General features: G+C 46.5%; 1 protein-coding gene across 19 annotated transcripts in view; it reads left to right on the plus strand.

The window, feature by feature from the left end:
- Positions 1–22680, plus strand: part of BIN1 (bridging integrator 1) — a 91911-nt gene that overhangs the window by 15419 nt on the left and 53812 nt on the right. For all 19 annotated transcript variants that reach the window (XM_068687398.1, XM_068687400.1, XM_068687399.1 and 16 more), the window contains exon 2: positions 21133–21213. In XM_068687398.1, the coding sequence (XP_068543499.1) occupies positions 21133–21213 (81 nt within the window). The remainder of the gene's footprint in view (positions 1–21132; positions 21214–22680) is intronic.

A 22680-nucleotide genomic window follows, 5' to 3' on the forward strand; every position in this document is an offset into this window, starting at 1 on the left:
ACACCTTCCCAGAATCCAGTGATGCTGCCTCTGTGATCCAGCCTGCATTTAGTAACAGGGCTCTGGTTGTGAGAAGATCACACATTGAGCTGCATTGGCTCTTCTCTCAGAAATTTAATTAGAGATTGGGGCAGTGTAGTCTCTGTGCACTGGAGTGGCTGTATAAAATTAGGGACCTTGCATACTTGGGTGTCTCAGCTGGTATCATCCTTTAAATGATGAGGCACTTCTGGGAATTAATTTGGGTTTTTCTTCCTTGTCTTGTTCCTGCTCATTTAGTTGCTTCCACTTGACAGTCTTCTGACAAAGCCAACACAAAACAAATGTCGAAATGCTCCTTGGCCAAACCAGCTCTCTGCAGAGCTGCTACCTTTGTGGAGTCTAGCAACGTACCACAGCAGTCCATCCTAGGTACAATTCTGTTTAATGTCTTTGTTAATGTATCTTCAGCAAGGTTGCTCTGACACACAACTGGGAGGAGTGGCTGATACGCCAGAAGTTTATTCTGCAGTCCAGAGGGACCTCGATGGTCTGAAAGGAACCTTGTGCCGTTCAACAAGGGGAATCCTGCACCTGGAAGAGAACAACCCCACACACCAGTGCGTGCTGGGGACTGACTGTCTGGGAAGCAGCTTTGCACAAAAGGACATGAGAGTTTTGGTGGACACCAGGCTGAGGGATTGTGGAGTCTCCATCACTGGAGATACTCAAAACTGCTTGGACACATCCCCAAGCAACCTGGTCTGGGTGGCCCTGCTTGAGCAGGGCGTTTGGACCAGGTGGCCTCCAGAGGTCCCTCCTGACCACAACCATCCTGTGATGATGAGCCCTTATCACCACCAATAAACATTACCTACTTTTAGTGACAAACACTGAGCTTATAATGCCTGTGAAGTCTCTGGGTTCTGAGGTTCATCTTCCCTTAAGAACCTTCTTTCTGGCAGTATCTGTTTTCTGGTAGATAATCCAACCAGTTGTGTCTGTCATGGATTGGCATTTATTTTCTTTCTGTGGGGCAGCTAGATGGAAACTAGGCACAAAAAAGTACTTTGGAATTTTGCCATTACAGATTTATCTGCATAATTTTATACAGCATGTGGCATAATTTTATACTGTATGTGGCTTAGAGCAGGAGATTCCCACTTTTTCTAACTCAAGGCTCAGCAAAACCTTTGAGGCATTATAGAAAGTGTGCAGAAACTGAGGTTTGGCAAAAACTCTTGGTGAGTGAAGCCAAAGTTTTCAGTAAATAAGCTAGTTCCTGAAACACTTTCAGGTTGACTGAGTTTGCCTGAAAATGTGGCTGGCTGATTTATTTCCATCTTCCTTGCATAAGAGTGTTTTTTTGTTGTGTTTCTTTCTTTCTTTTTTTTTTTTTTAAATTTAAATACCAAGACTAAAATTCATCAGATTGTCTTTGATTACAAAAAGATTTGGCTGCATTTCTTCCTCTTTAGAAATGGGAATGAATTTTTAGCTCTGTTGAAATACAAGTTTGGCAAGTCTAAATCTTGGTGTTTTCCAGGGACTTCACGTGCAGAGACAGGACATGTTCTGTTCAAGCTGCCCGGACACTGAAATCCAGCCCTGTAGCCAAAGATCCATCCTCAGTCCGTGTGACTTAGTGAAAGCAATGGCTAAATGCTTTGCGAGAGCGCATAGGCAGGCCCTGCTGTTGGGAAAATCACTTCCACTGCTTGTAAGCCAGATTGGGAAATCAGAAACCATCGGTTTCTTCAAACCCAGATTGGTATTGCTATTTTTAATTGAGGTTTGTTTCTCAATCCTGTGCAGCGCATGGCCACTGATGTGCTTGGGTTAGCACAAGGGGTGACAGTGATGCAGAGGCAGGAAAGGGAGTGGGAAATGTGACTGTTTCAGTGGCCACATTGGGAGAGCTTGAAGTATTCACGAAACTGTGGCCTCTGCAAAGTCTCCTCCATGCTCTAATTTTCCAGGCCCAGGCAAAGCTTCCTTTCATCCCTGAACAGCACAGCTCCATTCTGGAAGTAAGGGTGGAGGAGATGCTCTATCCATCTCTGCTGGAGGACGTGCTTCTAGGGAGGGTCCTATTGTTTCTTACAGGAAGCTGCAACCATCAGCCCTCTCCCCAGGCAGCAATTAGGTGGCAGTAGTTCTGAACGTGTTGTGTACAAGCCCACTGCAGAAGATGACTTCTGCATCTTCGAGCCAGTGCCTGAAGGCTCATATCCTATGAGTATTTTGTAGGATATATGGTAGCCTTCTTCAGGGTCTGGGTCCCTCAGCGTGCAGCCCCTGTCTGTGCGAGGCAGCGATGCCCAGAGGTTGGGAGCAGCCCAGGCTCTTCTTTCCTGCCCCCATCCTGTCTCCGAGCATGGCTGGAATGGGTCCCTGGTGACTCTGGCGCGGCTGTGCTGAAAGCCTCCCATGGACAGAGGCTCCTTTTGTTGGGAGCTGCAGCCCTGTGTGTGGACGTGCATCTCGGCACTTGTCTCTCCTGCAGGGTGTCATGCAGTGATAGCGCGGCCTCTGGGGGTGCGTGTCCCTCAGCTCGGGGTTGCTGCCGCAGCCAGGGGTGTTTCTGATCACCCTGCTCTGGGAAAGGGAAGAGAAAAAAGGTTTGCACAAGAGGAATCTAAATATTGTGTGAATGTGACCCTCTGTTGGCAGGTGCAGATAACAAGCAGTGAGTGGGTAGGGACTAAGGAACTTTCACAGAATGGTTTGAGTGAGAAGGGACCTTACAGATCATCCAATTCCAACCCCCTGCCATGGACAGGGACACCTTCCACTAGACCAGGTTGCTCAAAGCCCCATCCAGCCTGGCCTTGAACACTTCCAAGGATGGGGCCATCCACAGCTTCTCTGGGCAACCTTTGTTCTCTTCTGTCAACACTGTCAAAGATGTTTTGTACAGCTAAATCTTATTTTTTTTTCCCTAAAACTTGTCTTTGGTTAAGCAGTCCTAGCATTTAATGCTTTTGCAGGGCATGCAGCAGTAATACTGCCATGCAGCACTAGTACGCACATTCAGTGGTTGCTGGGGAGAAGAGGTTGAGCAGCAGCTGGGGAGCAGGGGAACACCCAACTGGTACAAAAACCTCTCCTCCCTGCTTGGTTTTCTGTTCTCCTTGGCGGGAGCTCTCTGGTTCCTCTCCTTGCTTGGCTGCAGTCACGGGGCTGCTTGAGGAGGGGAAGTGAGACCTGTGGCAGGTCCATCAGGGAGGTTTTATGCTGTGTCCGTGGCTGGCTCCCCGGGGAAGGGAGGAGGCAGAGCACATCTCTTGGTAATGAGATAAATGAGATACCAAAAGCTTCTGTTTAATCTGTGAAAGGCTGTCCCGCATGCCAAGCAGATACCTGCAGCATCATCCAGTGTGGCTGGGGAACCAGGCAGCTGCTGTTGACGGTAGCCTCAGTGCCTGCACCTCTTGCTCACAGGTGACAGCAGAAATATTTAGGTGATGGCACTTGCCTCGCGGGAATGAAGGCACGGAGCAGCGTGTACGTGCGGCGTTTGTTTTTCTGTTGTAGCAGTGTGGATAGCAGCAGCCATGGAGCTCTTGCTGGTTGCTGTCATGATTCATTTTTATTAAAGTCACGACAAGCCAAAATTAGTATAGAGGAGCTGCCCAGGAGGCTGATGTGACTGTGCTGGGAAGACAGCAGCGTGGGCCAGCACACATCCTGCTGGTGACGCCCTGTGTGCTGAGGGAGGAACGTCTTCACCCGCTCATGGCCACGATGCCTGCAGGTCAGAGGCTGGCTGCAGGATGCTACAGGGCGTGTAACCAGGCTGGGCCGTGTTCAGACACCTCGAGTAGCTCTGTGTTGGGGGATCAAGGAAGGAAAGTTGCTTGTTTTCCCCCTGATTTTTTCTCAGGAATGGTAAGAAAACATCTCTGTAAGGTTTTTGGAAATAAAGCTTCCTACTGCTGCGGTTGTGTTCCCTCCCTCCCTGCCTTTAAAATAAAGAGGAATGTGCTTCATGAAGATGTCTCATACCTGCCTCTGAGAGATGGACTACAGCAGGGTTTCAAACCTTTTCTTGAATTGTGGGGCCCTTAATTTTCTTTTCCAGAGGTTTGGCCTTCTCATTAAATGCCAGACATGCACCTTGCTCTCCATGGCTCTTCTTTGTGGGCCTTGGAGGCTGCAGGCCCCATACTGAAAGTCAGGCAACATTCTCTTACCTTCATTATCAAATCTGTAATTTCAGCCCATGATCTTCTGGCCTGACTGCCTGGTTAGCTCCCTGTGCTTTCTGCCCTTTGAGACACTAAGCGCGTATGCTCAGGAAAGCTGCCTTTACCCTCTGGGTGGGAATTAGTGGAGGCAGTGACTGGCCTCCCGTCCGTGGGCATCACCGGGTGATTCTTCAGGCCTTGTACTTCTCGCTCCCTGTTGGTGCCAGGTGAATGTTAAAGAGCTCTGCGTGCTTTGGAAAAACTCCCCTGTGGCAGAGCAGTGCTGGAGAGTGGGAGTGCACTTCCCTGGGTTCCTCTCTCTTGTAACGCGTCTCCTAACTCTGTTAGCTCACCACCCATGTGTTTTCCTCCCTCCTCTTACCACCCATGGAAAGCCAGCAGAAGGGGAATCCTGCTTCCCTGGGCGTGTGAAGAATGCAAGCTAACACGTTTTGTGTCTGAGGGGATTATCCCTGAGCCTCAGCTGAGTTCATCCCTCCTGCTAACTTGCTGGCATTGTAGCACAGACACCAAGGGATGGAGAGGCTGCAGTTTGTGGTTCCTGCTGTTGGGTGATTATTTTTTTTTTTTTTAAGGGGTTTGTGAAATGTTGCTCAAGTTGGGCTTTTCTTTGCCCAACAAATAGCTGTACAGGAAGCTTGTGGAGGGTTTGTGCCCTCACATGGAATTGAGACTATTGAATGGGTTGCCCAGAGGGTGGTGGAGTCACCATCCCTGGGGGTGTTCAAGAAGAGGTTGGAGCTGGTGCTTAGGAACATGGCTTAGTGGGTGATGTTGGTAGTAGGGGCATGGTTGGACCAGGTGATCAGGTGATCTAGGAGGTCATTTCAACCCTAGCGATTCTGTGATTCTGATTCCTGTGTGTCAGCTGTAGCAACTTCGTCTGCTTGCTGGAAAGCCAGATCATCTGTCACTGTTTGTGCCCCATTTGATATGTTCATCACTGCCCTCCCTGCTCCCCTTCAGCACAGATCTGGACTCTGTGGGGTTTGTTCTCTGGGAGCTTAGTTTTTTGAGCAGCTGAACAAAACCTTAAATCACTCCTGTCACTGCAATCTCAGTTCCCTTCTTTTGCTGGTTCTGCCTTTATCCTGACTTCAGCAGCAGCAAGAATAGGCACTGAATGGGGAACCACCAGGATAAGGCTGATTATGTCAAAGCAAAAAGGAGATCTTACCTTAACAATGGACCAAATCTGCTGCAGGGAACTGGGCAAGTGGGGAAAAAAAACCCCACCCTGCTGTATTTAACTTGTGGGACGAGAAAGGACAAACTGACTTGCACATAATAATCTGGAATAATATGTGTTTAAAATGGTGACTTTCTTGTGAATTTTCAAACACATTTCTCCCCATTCCAGAGGCAGAAGCTTTTCCAAAAGCTGCTTGGGACAATGATTGTTACCCAAAGCCGTACTTGGCAGTCTGCAGACAGATGATGTTTAAATTACGAAGGTTTTAGAGTAGATTACCCATGCTGTTAGCTTTTAGAAAGGTATTTAAATGCATCCTGTACAATAGCGGCACAAAAGCTTGAGTGTTCCTTTCTTGCTCTTTGGATTTCACACACGGATTTGTGATGGTCTGTGTCTCCCAGAGCACAGCAGAGCTGGCTGCGGGGCGTACAGGCATTTTAAAAGCTCCACTAGCAAATCTGCCTCAAGATCTCAGCCTGGTGCCTTTGGCACTGTGGTGGTGAACTGGCTTTTCTTCGGCAGTGCAGAATATAGCTCAGCTTCTCAAGGCGCAGCCTGACCGGTTAATGGTATCAAATCAAGTACGAAGTGAAGAGTCGAGCCTGCCAAGTTTGCTCCTGTTCCAAAGCACATAGCCAGGCCCTTGTGTTTTCCTACAGCACCATCGTGCCTTGTGGCAGCACTGAATAAAAAGAAAAAAAGGAGTCTGTCCAGCTTCCCAGTAGAGCTAACATGGCTCTGTGGGTGGCTGAGACAGGGGTGTCCGTATTGCTGCAGGCTGAGGCCAGGACCTTAAATTAAGTGCCTTAACTGCAGGTTAAGGCCAGGGCTCTAGGCTCTGGACAAACATTTTTGACTTTCTTGCTAGCCTGTGTATCAGGTTAGCACCAAACACTCAGAACAAGTCAGGTGGTCTTTAATGTGGTGTTAACTGGGTTGGTGTGAAAGCACCTTCATTATTATGACAGTGTGGCTGAAAACTTTGACAAAATTGGGTCTTCCTACAGCAAATGCTTCTTTCATCACTCAGCTTTCAACTTCAACCAAAACAAAGCTTTGAAAGGTAGTTTTATTGGTTCTTTTTTTTTTTTTTTTTTTTTTTAATCAAGCTGAAAATTCTCATAAAGAAATGATGAAAAGGACTTTGTTGCAGAAGTTTTTGGTGGGGGTGAAAGCAATGCTTTCTCCTTAGCTCTGCAATGAACCCTGATGTGGTTGGGCAGAGCCCTATGCCCTGAGCTTCAGGCATGAGGGTGAAATGGAGGGCACTGCTGAAGCTACAAGGTGCATCAGATTTTCTTCTGGAAGCCAAGTTCCTTTCTGACCCTTGGGCTGTTTTCACTCATCTACTTACCAGTTGCAATGACTGATTGAGCTCATGAAGACTTAATGTTTTATAGTATTAATAAGTAGGTGAATCCCCATAATAAATGAAATCTGTGCTAAAGGAGTGTGTGTTGCAGCACAGACGTTCCCCTTTCTGTTAATTACCTCTGTGATTATGCTACGAGTGTGGTGTGCACAGCACTTTGTTCCTGTTGTAGGCACGGGCTGGGATCCAGCCTTATAACACCTTTATTTCCACTTCAAGCGTCCTGTAAGTAAGGCAACTGGCACACTTTAAAAAAAAATAACATGAGCAACCCTGAAAATATCAATTTTTTGTTGTCTTGAAAATGTTCTGGAACTTTCCCTGTGTTGGAGTAAAATTATTCCCCATTTTTTATTTAATGAGAAGCAGTGACCTGTGTAAATAAATACCAGGAGGCTTTATCTTATCAAGTAGTGTGATAGCATGGGAAAGGGAGTTGCATTTTAAAAGTAGAGACCCTGGCTTGTTAATGAGAATGTGACTGGAGTTAATAATTTCTGGCGAGTCAGCACAGCCTCCTTGTAACTCTTAATTTCTCCCCTCTTGTTTATTATCTGTCTGTGATAGGTTTATGGGTCTGCTTCATAACAGCTCAAGAGGTTTAAAGGAGCGTTAATTTGCACAACTGCTGCAGGAGAGGATGAAGAAGCCCAGATGCTTGTTTACCCCAAATTTCCAAAAAAAAAAAAAAAAAAAAAAAAGCAACTCCTTGAACCTCTTCTGAAAGCACGCAAAGCGCCAAGTCATCCATGTCAGCAGGGTGAGAGGTGCGGGCTCGCTTCTCTGGCAGGAGCTGGGGTCGCTTATCGCTGTGCTGGTTGTAACACGTGGTGGGACTTGCGTGTAATAGAAGTGTGTGAGGGTGGTGAACAGAGAGAGCAGAGCCAGAGAGCCCAGGCGAGAGGAGCTGGGTGGCATCACTCGAGCCTATGGGTGTCACAACAACCTTCACGACTCTGCCTGATACGTGTATCAGCCTTACGTGATGACAGAAGGATTGCGGGAATGACTGTGCCATCTGTAGACACGTGGGTGCTTTTTAGTGGGTACTTTTCAAATGCTGGCTACACAGAAAGGCTGTTAATGGGGTGGGCAGGGAGTGCTCGGGTGCTGATGGCTGTAGTTTGTGAAGCACACAGGTAGAGAAAAGGGTGAGGGATTTACCTCCCCTCCGTTAGCTACTGCTCACCTTTGCAGAAAGCCAAAATCACATCTGCTTTCCAGTTACCCAGCTTCTTCTCCACGAGCTATTTCTGTCCTGCTCTAAAAGGTCTGTATGGGAAATCTGAGATCCTTCATGTGTAACAAGACTTCCCCTTCTTTGCACCTTGCGTGTTTGCATTGCAAACAAAAGTGAGGGGGCCGGGCTTTGTCTGCAAGCACACATGAACATGGAATTGTTTAGCCAGAAGCGGTGGAGCTTGCTCCCAGGTCACTGCGAATGTCTGCTTCCTAACCTATCAGATATTCTCTGAGAGCCCTTTTGAGAGATTAAAGGCTGCAGGTGCAGGCCTGCTTCTCTCCCACTCTGTAATAGGATGCGGTTTGTGGGGAGGAGGTGGAAATCAAATGTCAGTTCTCTGTGGTTCGCGTCTGAGTGAGTGAAGCCAGGAAGCTGAATTTGGGCTTGGCTCCGTCTGCTCCTGCGTAGCGTCCTGCAGCCCAGAGGCAGGTGCATTGATTCACCTGGAAAATGTTTTCATTTTCTAGGAGTGATGCAAGTCTACTCACAGCTTTCAGTCTTTCTGAGCGAGGCTGTAACGTGCAGTGGTGGTCTGGGGAGGGCTGCAGGCTGCTGACAGTCCCCCCGGTTATTAATGGCCACAGCAAGGACTCACGGGCTCTGAGAATAGACTCTGCATTTGCTTTGGAGGGGACAGCTGACAATGGTGTTTGATACAGCAATATGTCTCTGCATGACTTTTGACTGACAGTGACACAAACTTGCTCTCCTCCCAGCCGTGGCTTAAACCTGGTGACATTTACTGCAGAGCTGACTTCTCCAGTCTAAGTTTAGATGGTGATTTCTGTGTTTGTCTGCATGTGTATTAAGCTTTATCAGCTTAATAAGATGATAAAGCAGGAGAGGACCCCTGCAAATAAAAATGAAACAGCAATTTTGAACCATGGCTAGGATCTGAAAGGAGGAGGCCTTCAACTTGCATGGGTTTTCCTGGTCTGGTTGCTGTGGATCCTTGTTCAAGATCTCCAGGTGTTGTGGGGTTATTACCTACTTGGACACTTTTTTGTTTTGCTGTCATGAAATATGTGGTAAATATTCATAACTATAGGGCTGTTGGATGGTGTTCTTTATTTCTGGGGGGCAACCTGTGCTTGGAGCTGGCTGGTAGCCTCAGCCCCAGCTGCGCCCAGCTAACAACATGTATTGTGGGGGTATGTCCATAAGTCATCTGAAAATAGCATCTGAGCTTAGCTGACTGCTGAGACTTCGTGTCTTTCCATGCATCCATATTATTCCTTCAAAAGCTTCTCCTCTTAGTGAACCTCTCCTCAGAGAGGAAGGAAAAACTCCAACCCGCTACCAGCAGAAACCAACCTCAAGCCCTCCTCCGTCCCTTCCTGTGCAGCAGACAAGCCCAGAACAGAGCCAGCAAGGCGCTCCTCAGCCTGGCCTTGGGGGACAAGCCCTGTCAGGGAAAGCTGTCCTGCTCAGGCTGCCAGTGCTGAAGGTCTGTGCAGATGAGAAATCAGATCCTCACCCAGTGATGGCCGAGCAAGAGGTGTCCTGAGCTTTTCTGTAGCTTTATGCTGTTGAATGGTGACTGAGGGGGCAGAGCTTTCAGTCACTGTTGGTTAAAAGCCTGTTTCAGATGAATGTTTTAGAAGGGGAACAGGTTTGTTTCCTATCACAGACCCTTGGTGAGCCTTCCTTCTGTTAGGGGTGTGACTTCTGATGCTGTCTTCTCCAAGGCCTGATGTGGCAGGAGGTCATGCAACCCAAACAGAAATAACTGTATTTTAGGCTTATCCTTGAAGGCTAGATGCGATATTCTCCATTAGATGCATGAAGGATTTGCACGTTATATTCCCTTATGATTATGAGGAAATGTGGCCTCTGGAGGCTGGTGGCTCTTAATACCTTGTGAATATTGTGAATGCTTCAGCAGTGACCCTGGAGACTTCACCTGTGCCTTTGGACAGCACTAACAGCGACTCATGCAGAGGGGGTTCAATGACAGGGCAGGATCCCACTGCAATCAAACGTCGGGAACAAGAAGGGCCTCTTGCCATGAGGCTGCATACGATGAATAATGCTGCAGGCAGACCGAACATGCAGCTGCACTGATGCTGCAATCAGCCACTTGCTGCCTGGAATCAGGATTTTCTGGGTCACGATACACAGCTGTGGGTGAGAGGGAGACATGAAAGATGCAGATCTCTGCTGACCTGACGTGTCTTATTATTCCAATAGCTAATCATGGAGTAGTGCTGAAATCTCTAGCTGTTCTGTGACACCTGTGAAGACACGAGTGATAGACTGGTACCACCTGCCTTGGAGCAAGATGGGACGGAAAGCTTTCGTTTCATTCCCCATCAGATTAAAGAGAGATTCTTGGAGCCATTTCCAAGTAGCTGCATGCTTTGTTTATACTCTCCTGGAGATCTTCTGCAGCAGTTTTAAACAATCGCTCCGTATTGTTTCCTGGCCCTGCTTCTAAAGCTAATGAATGTATGGTGCGCTGCAGGAACAAAAGTGGTCTGAAGTTCTTTTAACAGAAAGCCCCCCAGTTGATTTACAGTGAAAAAGTTTCCTCAGCCTGCCTTTTCCTTCTCCTTTGGGAGTGACAGCACACGTCCACTTGTGTGTAATATATTCAGTGCCTGTCGACACCTTTCTAGCCCAGAGTTGAGCAGAGCCTGCTTGTCCAAGGCTGGTAACTGAGCTCTGAGACCGCTGTCAAAAATAAAAGCTGCTGAGCTCAAATCAGATCTGGTTATCTGAGAACTGGAAACTGCATGAAGGACAGAAGCGACTGGGCTGATAATTAGGAGCACTTAATGTTTTGACTTGGTTGGGAGGTCCTGATGTGAAGGTTTGAGAGGGGAGGATGAGCGAGGCAAACTGCTTTCATTGGGTTGCTGTGTCCTGTGCTCTGCTTAAGGATTCTGCAAACTTTGCGATGCACTAGCATGTGAAGGAACTCTCACTTTTCTGCTCCTCTTAAAAAAATAAAAATTAAAAAATTAAAAAGGCAACTCAGTGATTTTTTTTTTTAATGCTAAAATGTCTTTGTGTGCCAGTCTCACAGATACAGGTGTTCAGCAAACCCTATTGCTTGGTGCAAGCACAGCAGAGCTGCTGCACAGCACCCTTTCTGAGATAACATTGTCAGCTGGGGCCTTCCCAGAATCAAAGGAGCTGAGCTGGGCTCTCCAGCTTGGCCTTTATACCTTCTGCCACATGTGAAAAAGACACTTGGGACATAGCTGTGGCCAGCTGGGAAAAGGGAGCAGCTGAACTCCGCTGTCATCACCTGCTGTGGGTGCATGTACGTGGCTAGAAGCAAGGGGAGAGCTTCCCCTTTCACACTGCCTGTAAATCTGTCCTGCAGGCAGGACGGGGAGGTGAGGGGGCTCAACTCTTTCCACTTCCACCACCATGTAGCACCCAGTTTGTAGTGTACCTGATGTCAGGCCTGGTGATCGCCAGAACCTGATTTTTGAGAAACTTCATTTCACAGTTAACCACCGATAGAGTCACTGCAGGGTCTCTCATAAAAGAAGGCTTCCACGTGATCAATTTTAAAATTCCTTGCAAGGATTTCAGACCTTCCCTAGGACAGTTAATAAAATATCTATATATTTATATAGATACATTGGATGCCCTACTGTTAAAGGAGCACTTCTATTCATAAAGTAAGTTTTTTTTGAAAGTCACGTATCATTTTAGGTGAACAATGTGTTCGTGGTGTAGTTTTTAAATATATGCTATATGCTATTGGGAGGATTTGAGGGTTTGTGTTTTAGGCTCTGTTTTTTTTTGTTTGTTTGTTTGCTTGTTCTGGTGTTGCTTTAGAGTGTAGCTAGATCCACTCAAAAGTACTACGAACAACATTTAATAAAAGCAAGGGAATGCCTATAGAACTTGCCCATTCCTTCAAAGACCTTGTTATTTACAGGCTTTTTGCCAGAGCAGATGCCACAAAAATTGACTGAGCCCCTGGGCTTTGCTTACAGTTGAATGTCATCTTTATCTCTTTCTCTAATGAGTCTGTGTGAGTCTGGAATTAGCACAGATTAACCGCGCGGTATTTCCTGTGCCTTTTTGTTGCAGAACTGATTCCGTGCCTTGGAGAAGGAGTCCCACTGCTGGTCTGTGGAAAGCTGAGACTCAATCCATCAAACTTGCCGAGGGTTAGACATTGTAGCCCAGTGCTGTGGGAGTTGGTAGTGTGCTGGCTGGGTATCTGCACTGCACTCATCAGGCGATCTGGATGCCAGCATGTGAGAACCAATGTAAGGGGCACAGAATAAACAGTTTGTTAGTTCGGGTTCCTGAAGGTGAGGAGAGGACTAGATGAGTAACAACCTTCTGCTTCAAAGCAAAAAATACCTCCATAATTCTGAATGCTACACTGCTCCTTTTTAACCCATATTTATTGCAATAAAAGCAAATTTCAGAAGTCTCTGTGCATGTTTTCATGGATCACATGCCTCCAACATGTAACGCAAGCTTGTTCACAAGGTGGCTGTAGGAAACTGAAGCGTTGCAGGGAGTCCTTGGCCACTGGAGGCAGGTCGTGTAGCTGATAGCTTTAACCTTGGCTTCTTCCCTACTTGTGTAACGCTTGCCAAATAGCAATGGATATGCTGTACTTGTATGGTCAAAGATGGGAGGATAAAAAGGACTATGCTGTAGTAGCCTGAGAGGTACTGCAGCTCTAAGCATGAAGCTTTCAAAGAAAGATGAGAGAGAAGCTGTTGGCTTGTGGCTCCAGGCAGTGTGGTAGATTAAAGAAAAAAAGAGGTCCTCCAGCCTACGCCTAGAGAGAAGGATCATGGAAATCAGTCAGCAGACAGCTATTTTGGAAACACCCTGCTTCTTGACAAAAAAGAAGCCCAGCTCTCTAGTGGGCAATAGCTAAAAATGCAAGTTGCAGGCGTGTCTTGGTTTGTATTTTAAGTGCACAAACCACAGACAACTCACTGACTTCCAGTGCTCAGACCTCTTGGCAGGTGGGCTCTTAGGATTCCCAAAAGTTGCAGCCCATAGTTGCAGGCAAACAGAGGGGGAGAATAAACTTGTTAGATATTAGGAGATGGGAGATTTCAGACTTAGAGGGCTCCTAAATTAACGTTTGCAATATATGACTGCTCATTCCTACATCGTGAGGATTTGCCAGGTTCTGCAATCTTTTGGAGGGATTTGTCTTTCTGAAGTCTGTAGACCGTCTGGATAAAATAACCATGTAAAAATGCTCTGAATGTTAAGTCGGCATTACTTTGCCTAGCAAGCTGCAATATTGATGGCTTTGCCTTCCATAACAGTTTGCATAACCTTTCTCAGGTTAATAAGTGCCTTCTTCAGTGCAGCAAGTACAGTCTGTGGGCTTACTGAACTCATAGGTGCAGCAGGTCTCTGAACTGCTGCTTCTCCAGCATCATCTTTAAGTAGCTACCTACAGTGGTTCAGAGAGGTTAGGTGCCTAAAGTGTGAGAGAGTTATACAGAAATACATGCATGTGAATATATGCATCTTCAAAATACTTGAGCAACGTGGGCACCCTCATAGCAATGAACTTTTACAGCACACAGATTTTTATCTTAGAGGGAGAGTCCCTTCATACAGAACTTCAGGTCTCACCTGTGATGTTGGGAGCAGTTGCACTTTACCCCTTGAATAACATGACTTGACCTTGCAAAAAGGTACTACCTGTTCTGTAGGTAATGTGGAAAGGCTGCTTGGGCAGAATATCATTATTTTTCGTGGTGGAGGAGAAGCTTCCAGTGTGGATAAATATCCAAGATCAGCGTTTCTGGAATCGTTCTCCAGATTTGGGGGAGCAGGAAGCAGAATGAGGCTGGTGAATGTTACTTTTGTCTGATGGATTCACCGTACTTGCTCTCTCTGAAAATGGAAATGTCAGCTTCTGGAGGAAAATGCTGTGCTCAGGAGATTGTGGTCCTCAACTGACATCTTCCTCTAAGAGGGAGGGCTTTTGCAAGGAAGTTTATGGAGCCAAGTATGGGGCTTTTAGCCTATCCTGTTGTGCTGCTCCTTTTTCTTCCTTCCTAGTTTCTTCCCTTAATTTGTATGTTGATGATACACTATCGTTGGAGACGTTAGCAGATCCTGGTAGCCAAGGCTTTCCAGAGTGAGTGACATTAAGGCAGGGAAATGTCAAAGCCCAATTTAGAAAAGTGATTTGATCACAGGTTGGAATTGAAAGTAAAGTACTACCTTCCTCAAAAAGAGTTGAGTACTATAAGTGTGGCAGCAGTGGGGCTAGGGGAACGTGCTGCAGGCTACAAAAACAAAGGAACCATTTATGCGGCTCCTCAGAGATGTTTGTCTTGCTGGGATGGGGAATGTGGCAAGCAATGTAACTGCGGATGCTGAAAGAGTAAAACAAATAGAGGATTGGGTAACCTGGGTAATGAAAATCATCCTGCCTCTTTTCCTTGTGCAAAAGATGAGTTCGAGGTTCTGGCCACAGGTCTAGGAAGGCTTTTACCTTGTGCTTAGAGCTCTGCCCGTTCACATGGCAATTTTGACTTAGAGAGTGAGACAGCAATTCTCCTGACACAGTGTGTGAGACAGCTTCTTGAGCTCCAAGTGCAGGAAGAGCTGAGATCTACTGGATTGGCTGGCTGTCCTCTGCTTGGGCTGAACAGGTCTGGGGGTTTGGCCCGGTTCTCACTGAGTTTACCTACAATCTTAGGACATTTGATAATGATGTGAACAATGAGTGCTATGATTGACCAAGGGATTCACATCACTATCGTGTAACTTGAGAAAAGAATCCCCATCCCCAAAGGGAGCCAAACATTGGAGGAAGCATCTTAAGAGTAACAGGCTACATGAACTTCCTCCAATTAGTCTTCATAACAAATACTGTGAAGTAGTGGAAGTACCTTTACAGAACAAATACAAAACATCTCTTGTGCTGTTACTGTAAGAAAACATAATAACCTCCCTGTAGTACTGTTGCTTAACAAGTTTGTACATCTTTCTGCTTTTGTTTATAAGCACTGGGAGATGTTCCAGTGCAGCAGCTAGGTGAGGCTTTGCAGTGTTTTATGATGGATGCTAGCTGCCTTATCCAGTGCGGAGAAACTGAGCAGAGTAATTTTGATTTGCTTGAGGTCTTGGGTGAAGTGCAAGGTGCAGTTAGGAATAGCTTATCCTCAGAAGGCTATCGCTACAGGCTCGTGCCCTGCAGTTCCCTCAGTTAAAGCCTCTGAGTTCGGATGGAGGTTTGCAGCTGCTATAAAAAAAATAAAAATTGCTGCAGCCGAGCAATCTGCTTCTTATGGTTCACCAAAAGAAAGGGAAAAAAAAAAGTTTTCAGTAGAGTATCAAAAGGAAAACGCAGAAATAAAGTGGGTATTCTTAGATCAGGATGGTGCAATGTGCAGCCACAAAAGTAGGGCAGGTCCTTTGTGTACCCCTTTCTCGGGGATGTTACTCACTACCTATGACTCAGCCTTAAGGATAAGCGGACAATCATTTCCAGCCACGAGACTTGAAAAAAAGTCCCATACCTGCTGTGTGTATTTCTACGTCTCACTTTATACCTGGCATGCAGAGACCAGAAACATGGTTATATCCTTCAGATGCTAACTTCAGTCTGGTGAAAGTTGCTGCCTTGAACTATCTCTGAGCCTATTTTGGGGTAGCAGGTTACTCCAGGAAATAATTCAGAACGAGAAGTTGTGGATTTCCTGGATTTTTTTTTTGTATTGGCTGTAGAGTGAGCAAGGAGGATGAACCTTGTAAGGCAACTCAATATGACATGAGTCATATTAAACTTGAGTTTAAACTAGAGTGAGTCACGTTAAACTCGAGAGGTGTGTCCTGAAGGTGCAGGTCATGGTGAGACTGCTCCTTAGTAGCTGTCAGAGGCAGATATTTGAGATGAGCCTTGAAAGCAGTGCAGCGTGACTCTTGCTCCTATCGCATATTTAGCAGTATAGTGCCATGTAGGGAAGGTGACAGAGACTTAGATTTCTTTGATGATTAGCCATATTTGCCATTATTATTTAGTCACGTTTGGATGTATATTGCATTTCTGACTGAATTTCTGACAGAAGAAGGAGTAAGGTCTTGGAGCGGGTACTCAGAGACCAGGCGATTAACCTTCTGTTGCTGTCATCTTCGGGGTTTGGAAACTACCTCTGAAAGGGCCTTACAAGATCCTTCCCCTGTGCAGAGTGGATGCAGTCCTGCTTAAATCGCACCTTAAATAGTTGTCTAATTTTTTTGGAAGTCTGCCATTAGCAAAGAATCTCCATTCAGTCCAGTCCGTTTGAATGCTTTAAGTTCGTCACTGTTAGCAATTTTTTTATATTGCTGTTGTTGCAGTCTCAGAACATCCACTGTGACCAGAAAATTATTGTTGTTATATCTTATTATTATTATTATTTTTAATAGCTGTATTTTGGTTTAGAATACAGCAAATAAATGCAAATTCATACAGGCTTTAGTGAGAGGGACACCTGTGAAATTAGAAGAGCACAGAGAGCACCCCACCCCTCTGTACCTCTGTTTCCCATTAGCCAGCTGGGGATGCCCGGGATAACTGTGGTCACCCTGTGACATGCTGAACAAACGCCCCCCTTTTCAGCTGGATGGCAGTGACATTGGACGTGGATTTCCCAGGTTATACAGGAAGTCTCTAACAAAACACTGTATTGAACCCTGCTTTCCCAACGATCTGTTGAATTTTGCCAGCAAACAGAGGCAAACAAGAGCTGCTCTGTCTGCGCTACGGGTGACACTGCCCTTTCCCATTTTCCAGTGATCTCGCTGATTGCTCAGCCCCGGGAATAATTTTCTCAATTTAAAATGCAGTGCTAAGACCTTTGGGGTTTCTTCCTGTCCGTCTCATCCTCCTTTGTCCACTTATTCCAAAGAAAGACTCGATTGTGCCAGGCCAGGACAAGGAGGCCGGGCTGTCCCCCGCCGGGCCTACAGGCGGGCGCCGAGGCAGCAGCGCGGCCTGCTCTGGGGGGCAGTTGGGGGGCTCCTGCTCCTCTCCACAAGCACAAAACCCAAGTCCTTCGTTGAGCAACTCACATCTCGCTGGGGCAAAGGACAAAATGCTTAAAAACCTTGTGCAATTCCCTTTGTATCTTATGAAGTTATGGGGCTTTGCTTGTTCCATTTTGACTTGGGTCCTGTTTTCTTCCGCCCCGCCTTCTGTGTGTCTTCTGTGGAAGGATGGCCCGAGGTTGAGGATTTATTTGTTCTGTTTCTGGTTGACCCACTGGCACATCCCAACTTGTTGGAATTCAGAATTAGTCACAGTATTACTGGCTCTTTGCCTGGTTGGTAGGTAGCTGAAGATAATGCACTGGGGTTGGCAGATACAACAGGAGTCAGAGGCATTTGTGAGAGAAGGAGAGGTCAGGAGCTGGAGGGATTTAGGAACAGAGGGACCATGTCCATCAGGTGTGACCACAACCCATGCTCTGATGCAGTGTGGAGTAAGAGATTTATCATCATTTGGTATCCACAAGTTGGATTTATTGGTGTGTTGTTATATGCGTGTTGTTAAACCACCTCATTCATGCAAAGTATTCCCTCCTTCATCTGAGCTGTCATCTTCCACCTTTTGAAATGGTTGCTTTCCTTAGGCAGGGTCAGGATTTCTCAGGTCAAGGGCAGACCAAGGAGCCTAGCCATGGTTGCTGCTTAATCTTTTAAATGCCAGATCCATGTCGCTGCCTGGTGTGGTTTGCCTCCAGACAGCAGCTGACAGATCACACCAGCCCTGATCCGCCCTGAGATTTGGGAGCCACGGCGGGGTTCTGACTCCTACCCTGGTAAATCTGCTCCATTAATAGCTATCAAAGAGCCTGAAGTTTCCATCCGAACTTTATCTGGCTTTGCAACGAGCTGGAGGATTAGAGACCGTCACAGGGGAAGGGAGGGAGCAGCCGTGGCTCACCCGGAATAGCCTGACCTATGACGGCACGTACCAGCCTGGGGACGGGAGTTGTCCTGTGAGCTCACGGGTTATTAGCAGAGAGAATAGGCATGCCTGCAGTCAGCAGCACACCCAGGGCCATCTGCTCCATCCCTGTCTGGTTTAGGGGGTCCGGAGGGATCCGTTAGTACAGCTTGCCAGTATGGCATTGTTGGGAGAGCTGGGAGCAGGTCTGATGAGCAGCCTTGTGGAGCCATCATTTTATACTCCTCAGATGACTTTTACATTTGACTTCGGGGCTGATTGTACAAGGCAGATCTGTTTTTGAGAGAGGGTGGTGGGAGAACGTAATCTGTGCCATGGAGCAGCGCAGAAATGTTGTCTCTGCTGTATCATAGCAAGTAATGAGGCAGACAGCAGACTGCACGAGGCTGCCGTTTCCCCCATGCAGAGCTGCTCCTCAGCTGAGCATCACTGTTGCAGCAGAAGCTTTTTCCGCAGAGCCAGCCTGTGAGTTTGGAGCCCATTCCAGTGCCGAGTGTTTTTCAGGACAAATGCAGAGTCTCTCAGCACAGTGGTACAAGAGCTTCCCAGCTGACCCTGCACTCAGTGTGCCTGTCCCCTAGGGAGCAGTGGAACTGCAGATTAACTTCTTGGACATGTGGGAAGCAGGAGTGCAGGCCATCTCAATGAATGGTCTGAGGGTAAAGATGTACAGAGGCTGCTCTAAACCTTTGACCCCTGGCAACATACTCCAGATTCCTCTGAGTTAAACAGTCTCCTTCCCTGCAGGCCTGAAAACATCACATCTCCTGATTAGCCAGACAGATGTATTGTCCCATAAAAGACCTCCTTTATATCCATATCATTTTTCTTGATCTTCACTTTGGGAACTTCATTCTGCTTTCCAATTTGCAGCTACTGTTCTTGCTGGGCACTTACTGCTGATGGGCAGTTCTGGTGCGATGGCTTTCTTCATGTGCCAGACATACAGAAAGTCACCTAGCGGATGGAAAACCCTAGCTCCATAATGGATCTGGTACCTCAGGGGAGTACAGCTGACCATGGGGCCTTTGAGCAACATCCTTAGTAGAAGAGGCTCACCATGCCATTTGGGGAAGATGAAGCCATTTCAAACCCTTCATGCTTGTTGGAATGGCAGAGAAATGTGTAGCCTGAGCAGCGTTCCTGTGGCATGCACATGAGCAAAGGAGGCACCAGTAGCTGATGGAGGGGACTCTGCCTCTCCACCTTGTGCTGCTTTTCTTCCAGTCTCCAACAAGCTCGTGTGTGCCAGGGGCTTGAGAGGAAGATGCGAATACTCATGCTGTCTGCATCCTGCTGTGTAGACAGTTTACTAAGTGCATTAGTCATTCATAGCTGCAGTGCTTGCTGCTGTCACTTGAGCTGTGGAGAGCTGTGCTTCTAGCTGGAGGTTTTTGGTTCAGTCCTCAGTCACAAGCAGGGCAGTTCTCATGTGCGTGCGTCTCCCCCTCATCCTTTACTGCCACATGAATACCTCAAAGACTCTTGGATTTGAAGAGAGGCCACTGAACAGGGGGAGAATGAAAATCATTGATTCTCTCCTGGACATTCGATCCCAGCCTAAATAAGGGGATTTCTGAGCTGAATGGCTACGCTGGTTTATTGTGCGCAGCTTTAGAGACAGTTACTGCAGACAGGGGTAAGCTGGGGAATGTGAGAGAGAGGGGAATTGAGATTAGCCTCAGAGACGTAACACAAATACCCTCCACCCTGCCTGTGCATTAAGGTGAGAGTGGACCAGTAGGTGAATGTTGCATCCCATTTCATGGGCTGTCTCAGTGCCATTTTGGGGACTGAAAGTACAAGTCTGATCCCTGCTCTGCAGGAAGATAACCCTCCTCATGTTCTCTGAAAGGATCTGCAGGTTGCAAAAGAAGTTGGAAGAAGCTGGTTTAGGTGGCTGTCACAGTCAGCCCATCAGAGGGGCTGGGCTGGAGATGCTTACTAGTGGCCTCCCTGTAGACCCAATGGCAACAACCTGCACCTGCTCCTTTGTTTGGGTTATCTGAACTTGGCAGTTGAGATCTATGGATAAAGGCCTGCTGTGTTCAGCAGAGCAAGAGAGACTTCTGCTTTCCAGTGCTTTCTGTCTCTCTGGCAGTCACGCTCTTACCAGACAGCACGCCCTTCCTTGTCCAAGTGCTCTTGCAGCACCCTTTCTTGCCCACCTTTGGCTCCCCAGAATCTCCTCTGTCTGAGGACTGGGTAGGCTTTTCTGCATTTTTATTGGTTCTGCAAGACCAGACTTTCTTTTGGGCATGATCAGGTTTTATTTTTGATTATAAAATGTGTTTTAATCAAGCTTAACCAGCTCTAGTTCGTACTTTTTTGTTTTCCTGCTGCGAGAGTTGCTTGGGGCACAGCAAGTAACTGCTGCCCTTCTCCGCAGCTGCAGTTTGTCTGGCCCTGTTGTGATGGGACCTGCCCTCCTGCCCCAAAAGTGCTTTGTTCAAAGCCCTGGAGTGACCCACTTAGCTGCACAGAGATTATTAAAAGAGAAATGTGATAAGGGAAGTAGTCTGATAAGGATTTTTTGCAGGCTGTGGGGAGCTGTGCTGTGCAGAGAGGTGGTGAGAGGAACAGGGCTGGCTGCTGACACTCAGATGTGACACAGAGTGTCCCATAGACTCATGGTGCGAGGTCCCTGATTGCTCTCAGCAGCCAGCTCCTGCTAAGCATGTGCATAGTGAGAAGAGGAGGAAAGAAGATGGACTTTCACTGCTCCATCCATATTCTCTTTCTTAGGATGTCTCTGCACAGCTTTATGTGTTTGAGAGCAGCACACTCCAGCTGTTCCAGGAGCAAAAATCCCAGCCTATCTGGACTAGTCTCGTGTTAAACCAGGATGAGCATAACCACAGAACATGAGGTGTATGAGGGATGTGGTTTGTTTCTGGTTGGTCTAGGAGATTGATAACTGGGTCACTACTGCCTTGTTTGCAAAAAGCGTTAGACATGTGAAGAGCAAAGAAAGTTGTGCTCTTCTGTGCAGCAGAGTATTAGAGATCTGAGTGCATTCTGATTCATCTGCAAGTCCTTTTTCAGATTGTGACTGTGCAGAGAAATACTCCAGAATTTCTGAGTAAAAGAATAAGGGAGACATTTTTTAACCTTCTTTCTTTCAGCCTCATGAGCAAGAACTTGCAAGTGTTTCTTTGCATTTGCTTTGTTATAGCTGTGTTTGAAGTCTCCCATCTTTTTTTTCTCTTTCTGCAGGTCCTTCAGAAGCTTGGCAAAGCAGATGAAACGAAAGATGAACAGTTTGAGCAGTGTGTGCAGAACTTCAACAAACAGCTGGTAAGATAATTGGAGATATGTAATTACACCCAGGGTTTCAGTATTAGTTTCTAATCATCTCCTACAATATGCAATTAAAGCACATGAAATTAAATGATGCCATAGTCATATTGAAGTGACCCACAACTCTTAACTGTTTGCTTACAAGACTTCACACTGTATCTTCCAATTCTGCTATCATGGAGTGAGTGTATGCTAAAAACTAATTCTAGTTCTGGACCCAAGTTTTGGGGAAAAAATTACTTCAACCAGAACATCTTCTTCAGTTAACATCTGCTGTGCAGTATAGTTTTTTTCTGCTGGAAACAGGCATAAGAACAACATTGCCTCTCTGAAAAATGGATAGGAGAGGAAACAGATTAAAAAAAAGAAAAACAAAATGGAAAAATGGTAGATTCAGTTTCCAAAGAGCAAAAGAGAGGCAAACAAAGCAAATGGTGAAAAGGGAACATTCTTCAATGGATAAGATCTAAATCTAACTTCCTCTCCATCTTTGCACAATCCCTGCGTCAAACCCGAGTCATCATTCTTTTAAGTGTCTGCTTCTTGCTTCTATTGTAGCACACAAATATTTTAATAATGTAGCAATTCCCCCTGCCATGGACAGCAGTAGGATTATGTCTTGACCTGGGATATGTTTTTATAACTGAACTTTCAGCCACCCAGAGAAGAGGAATTTACAGGGCTGGCTGAAGCACAGCCGTGCTTCGTGTTAGGGGAAGCGTTGCTTCTGTTTCATGGCAGGAAGTGCATGCAACACCAAAGCACAGGTGGTGCTAAAGAAAACCTTTAGACCATTTGTTTCCTGACATATCTAAAGCCTTTTTTTTTTTTCTTTTTTTTCCTGGAGCTGTTAGTGGCAGCTGCATCATGTCTGTTAGGACTCAGCAGATGTGATTCTAAGTCCCAAAATCGGCTGAGCCAGGATTTGCCACAGCTGAATATAATGCAAATCTTTCAGTCTGACTTGGACTTGTGTCTAACCAAGGCTGACTACAGATTCCTGGAGACTAATGATCATTCTTTTGGCAGCAATAGTAGCTGTTGCTTCAGAAGTATGTGCAATGTCTCTATAGCTTGTCTACCAATGGTATTCTCTAGGACACACGGGAATACAGTTTGGCTTCCTTCTGGGGACACGACATTGCCAGTTGTGACTTTTCCATATCACTGTTGAGACCAACTATCAGCAATTAGGAAATCTCCTTTTTAAGAAGAAAAACTCGGATTCAAACCTTGATCTGGCTGTCCAGAATGGCTGTTCAGTTTCCAAAGCTATCAGTCCCCATGGTGCATTGAGAAGCCTGTTAAAGAAGCATGACCTCTGTACCCCTTACAGCTCAATTTCTTTTGCCGTCTTGCAGGGACAGGCCATGAGCTAAACTCTCCAAACAATTTGTCAAAGGCTGCTGTGCATTTGCTGCTCGTGGTCTCTTGGTTTTGTTTTGGCCCTCAGTTTCCCTATCA

Source organism: Anas acuta, chromosome 6, assembly GCF_963932015.1.
Source record: "Anas acuta chromosome 6, bAnaAcu1.1, whole genome shotgun sequence".
Lineage (NCBI taxonomy): Eukaryota > Metazoa > Chordata > Aves > Anseriformes > Anatidae > Anas > Anas acuta.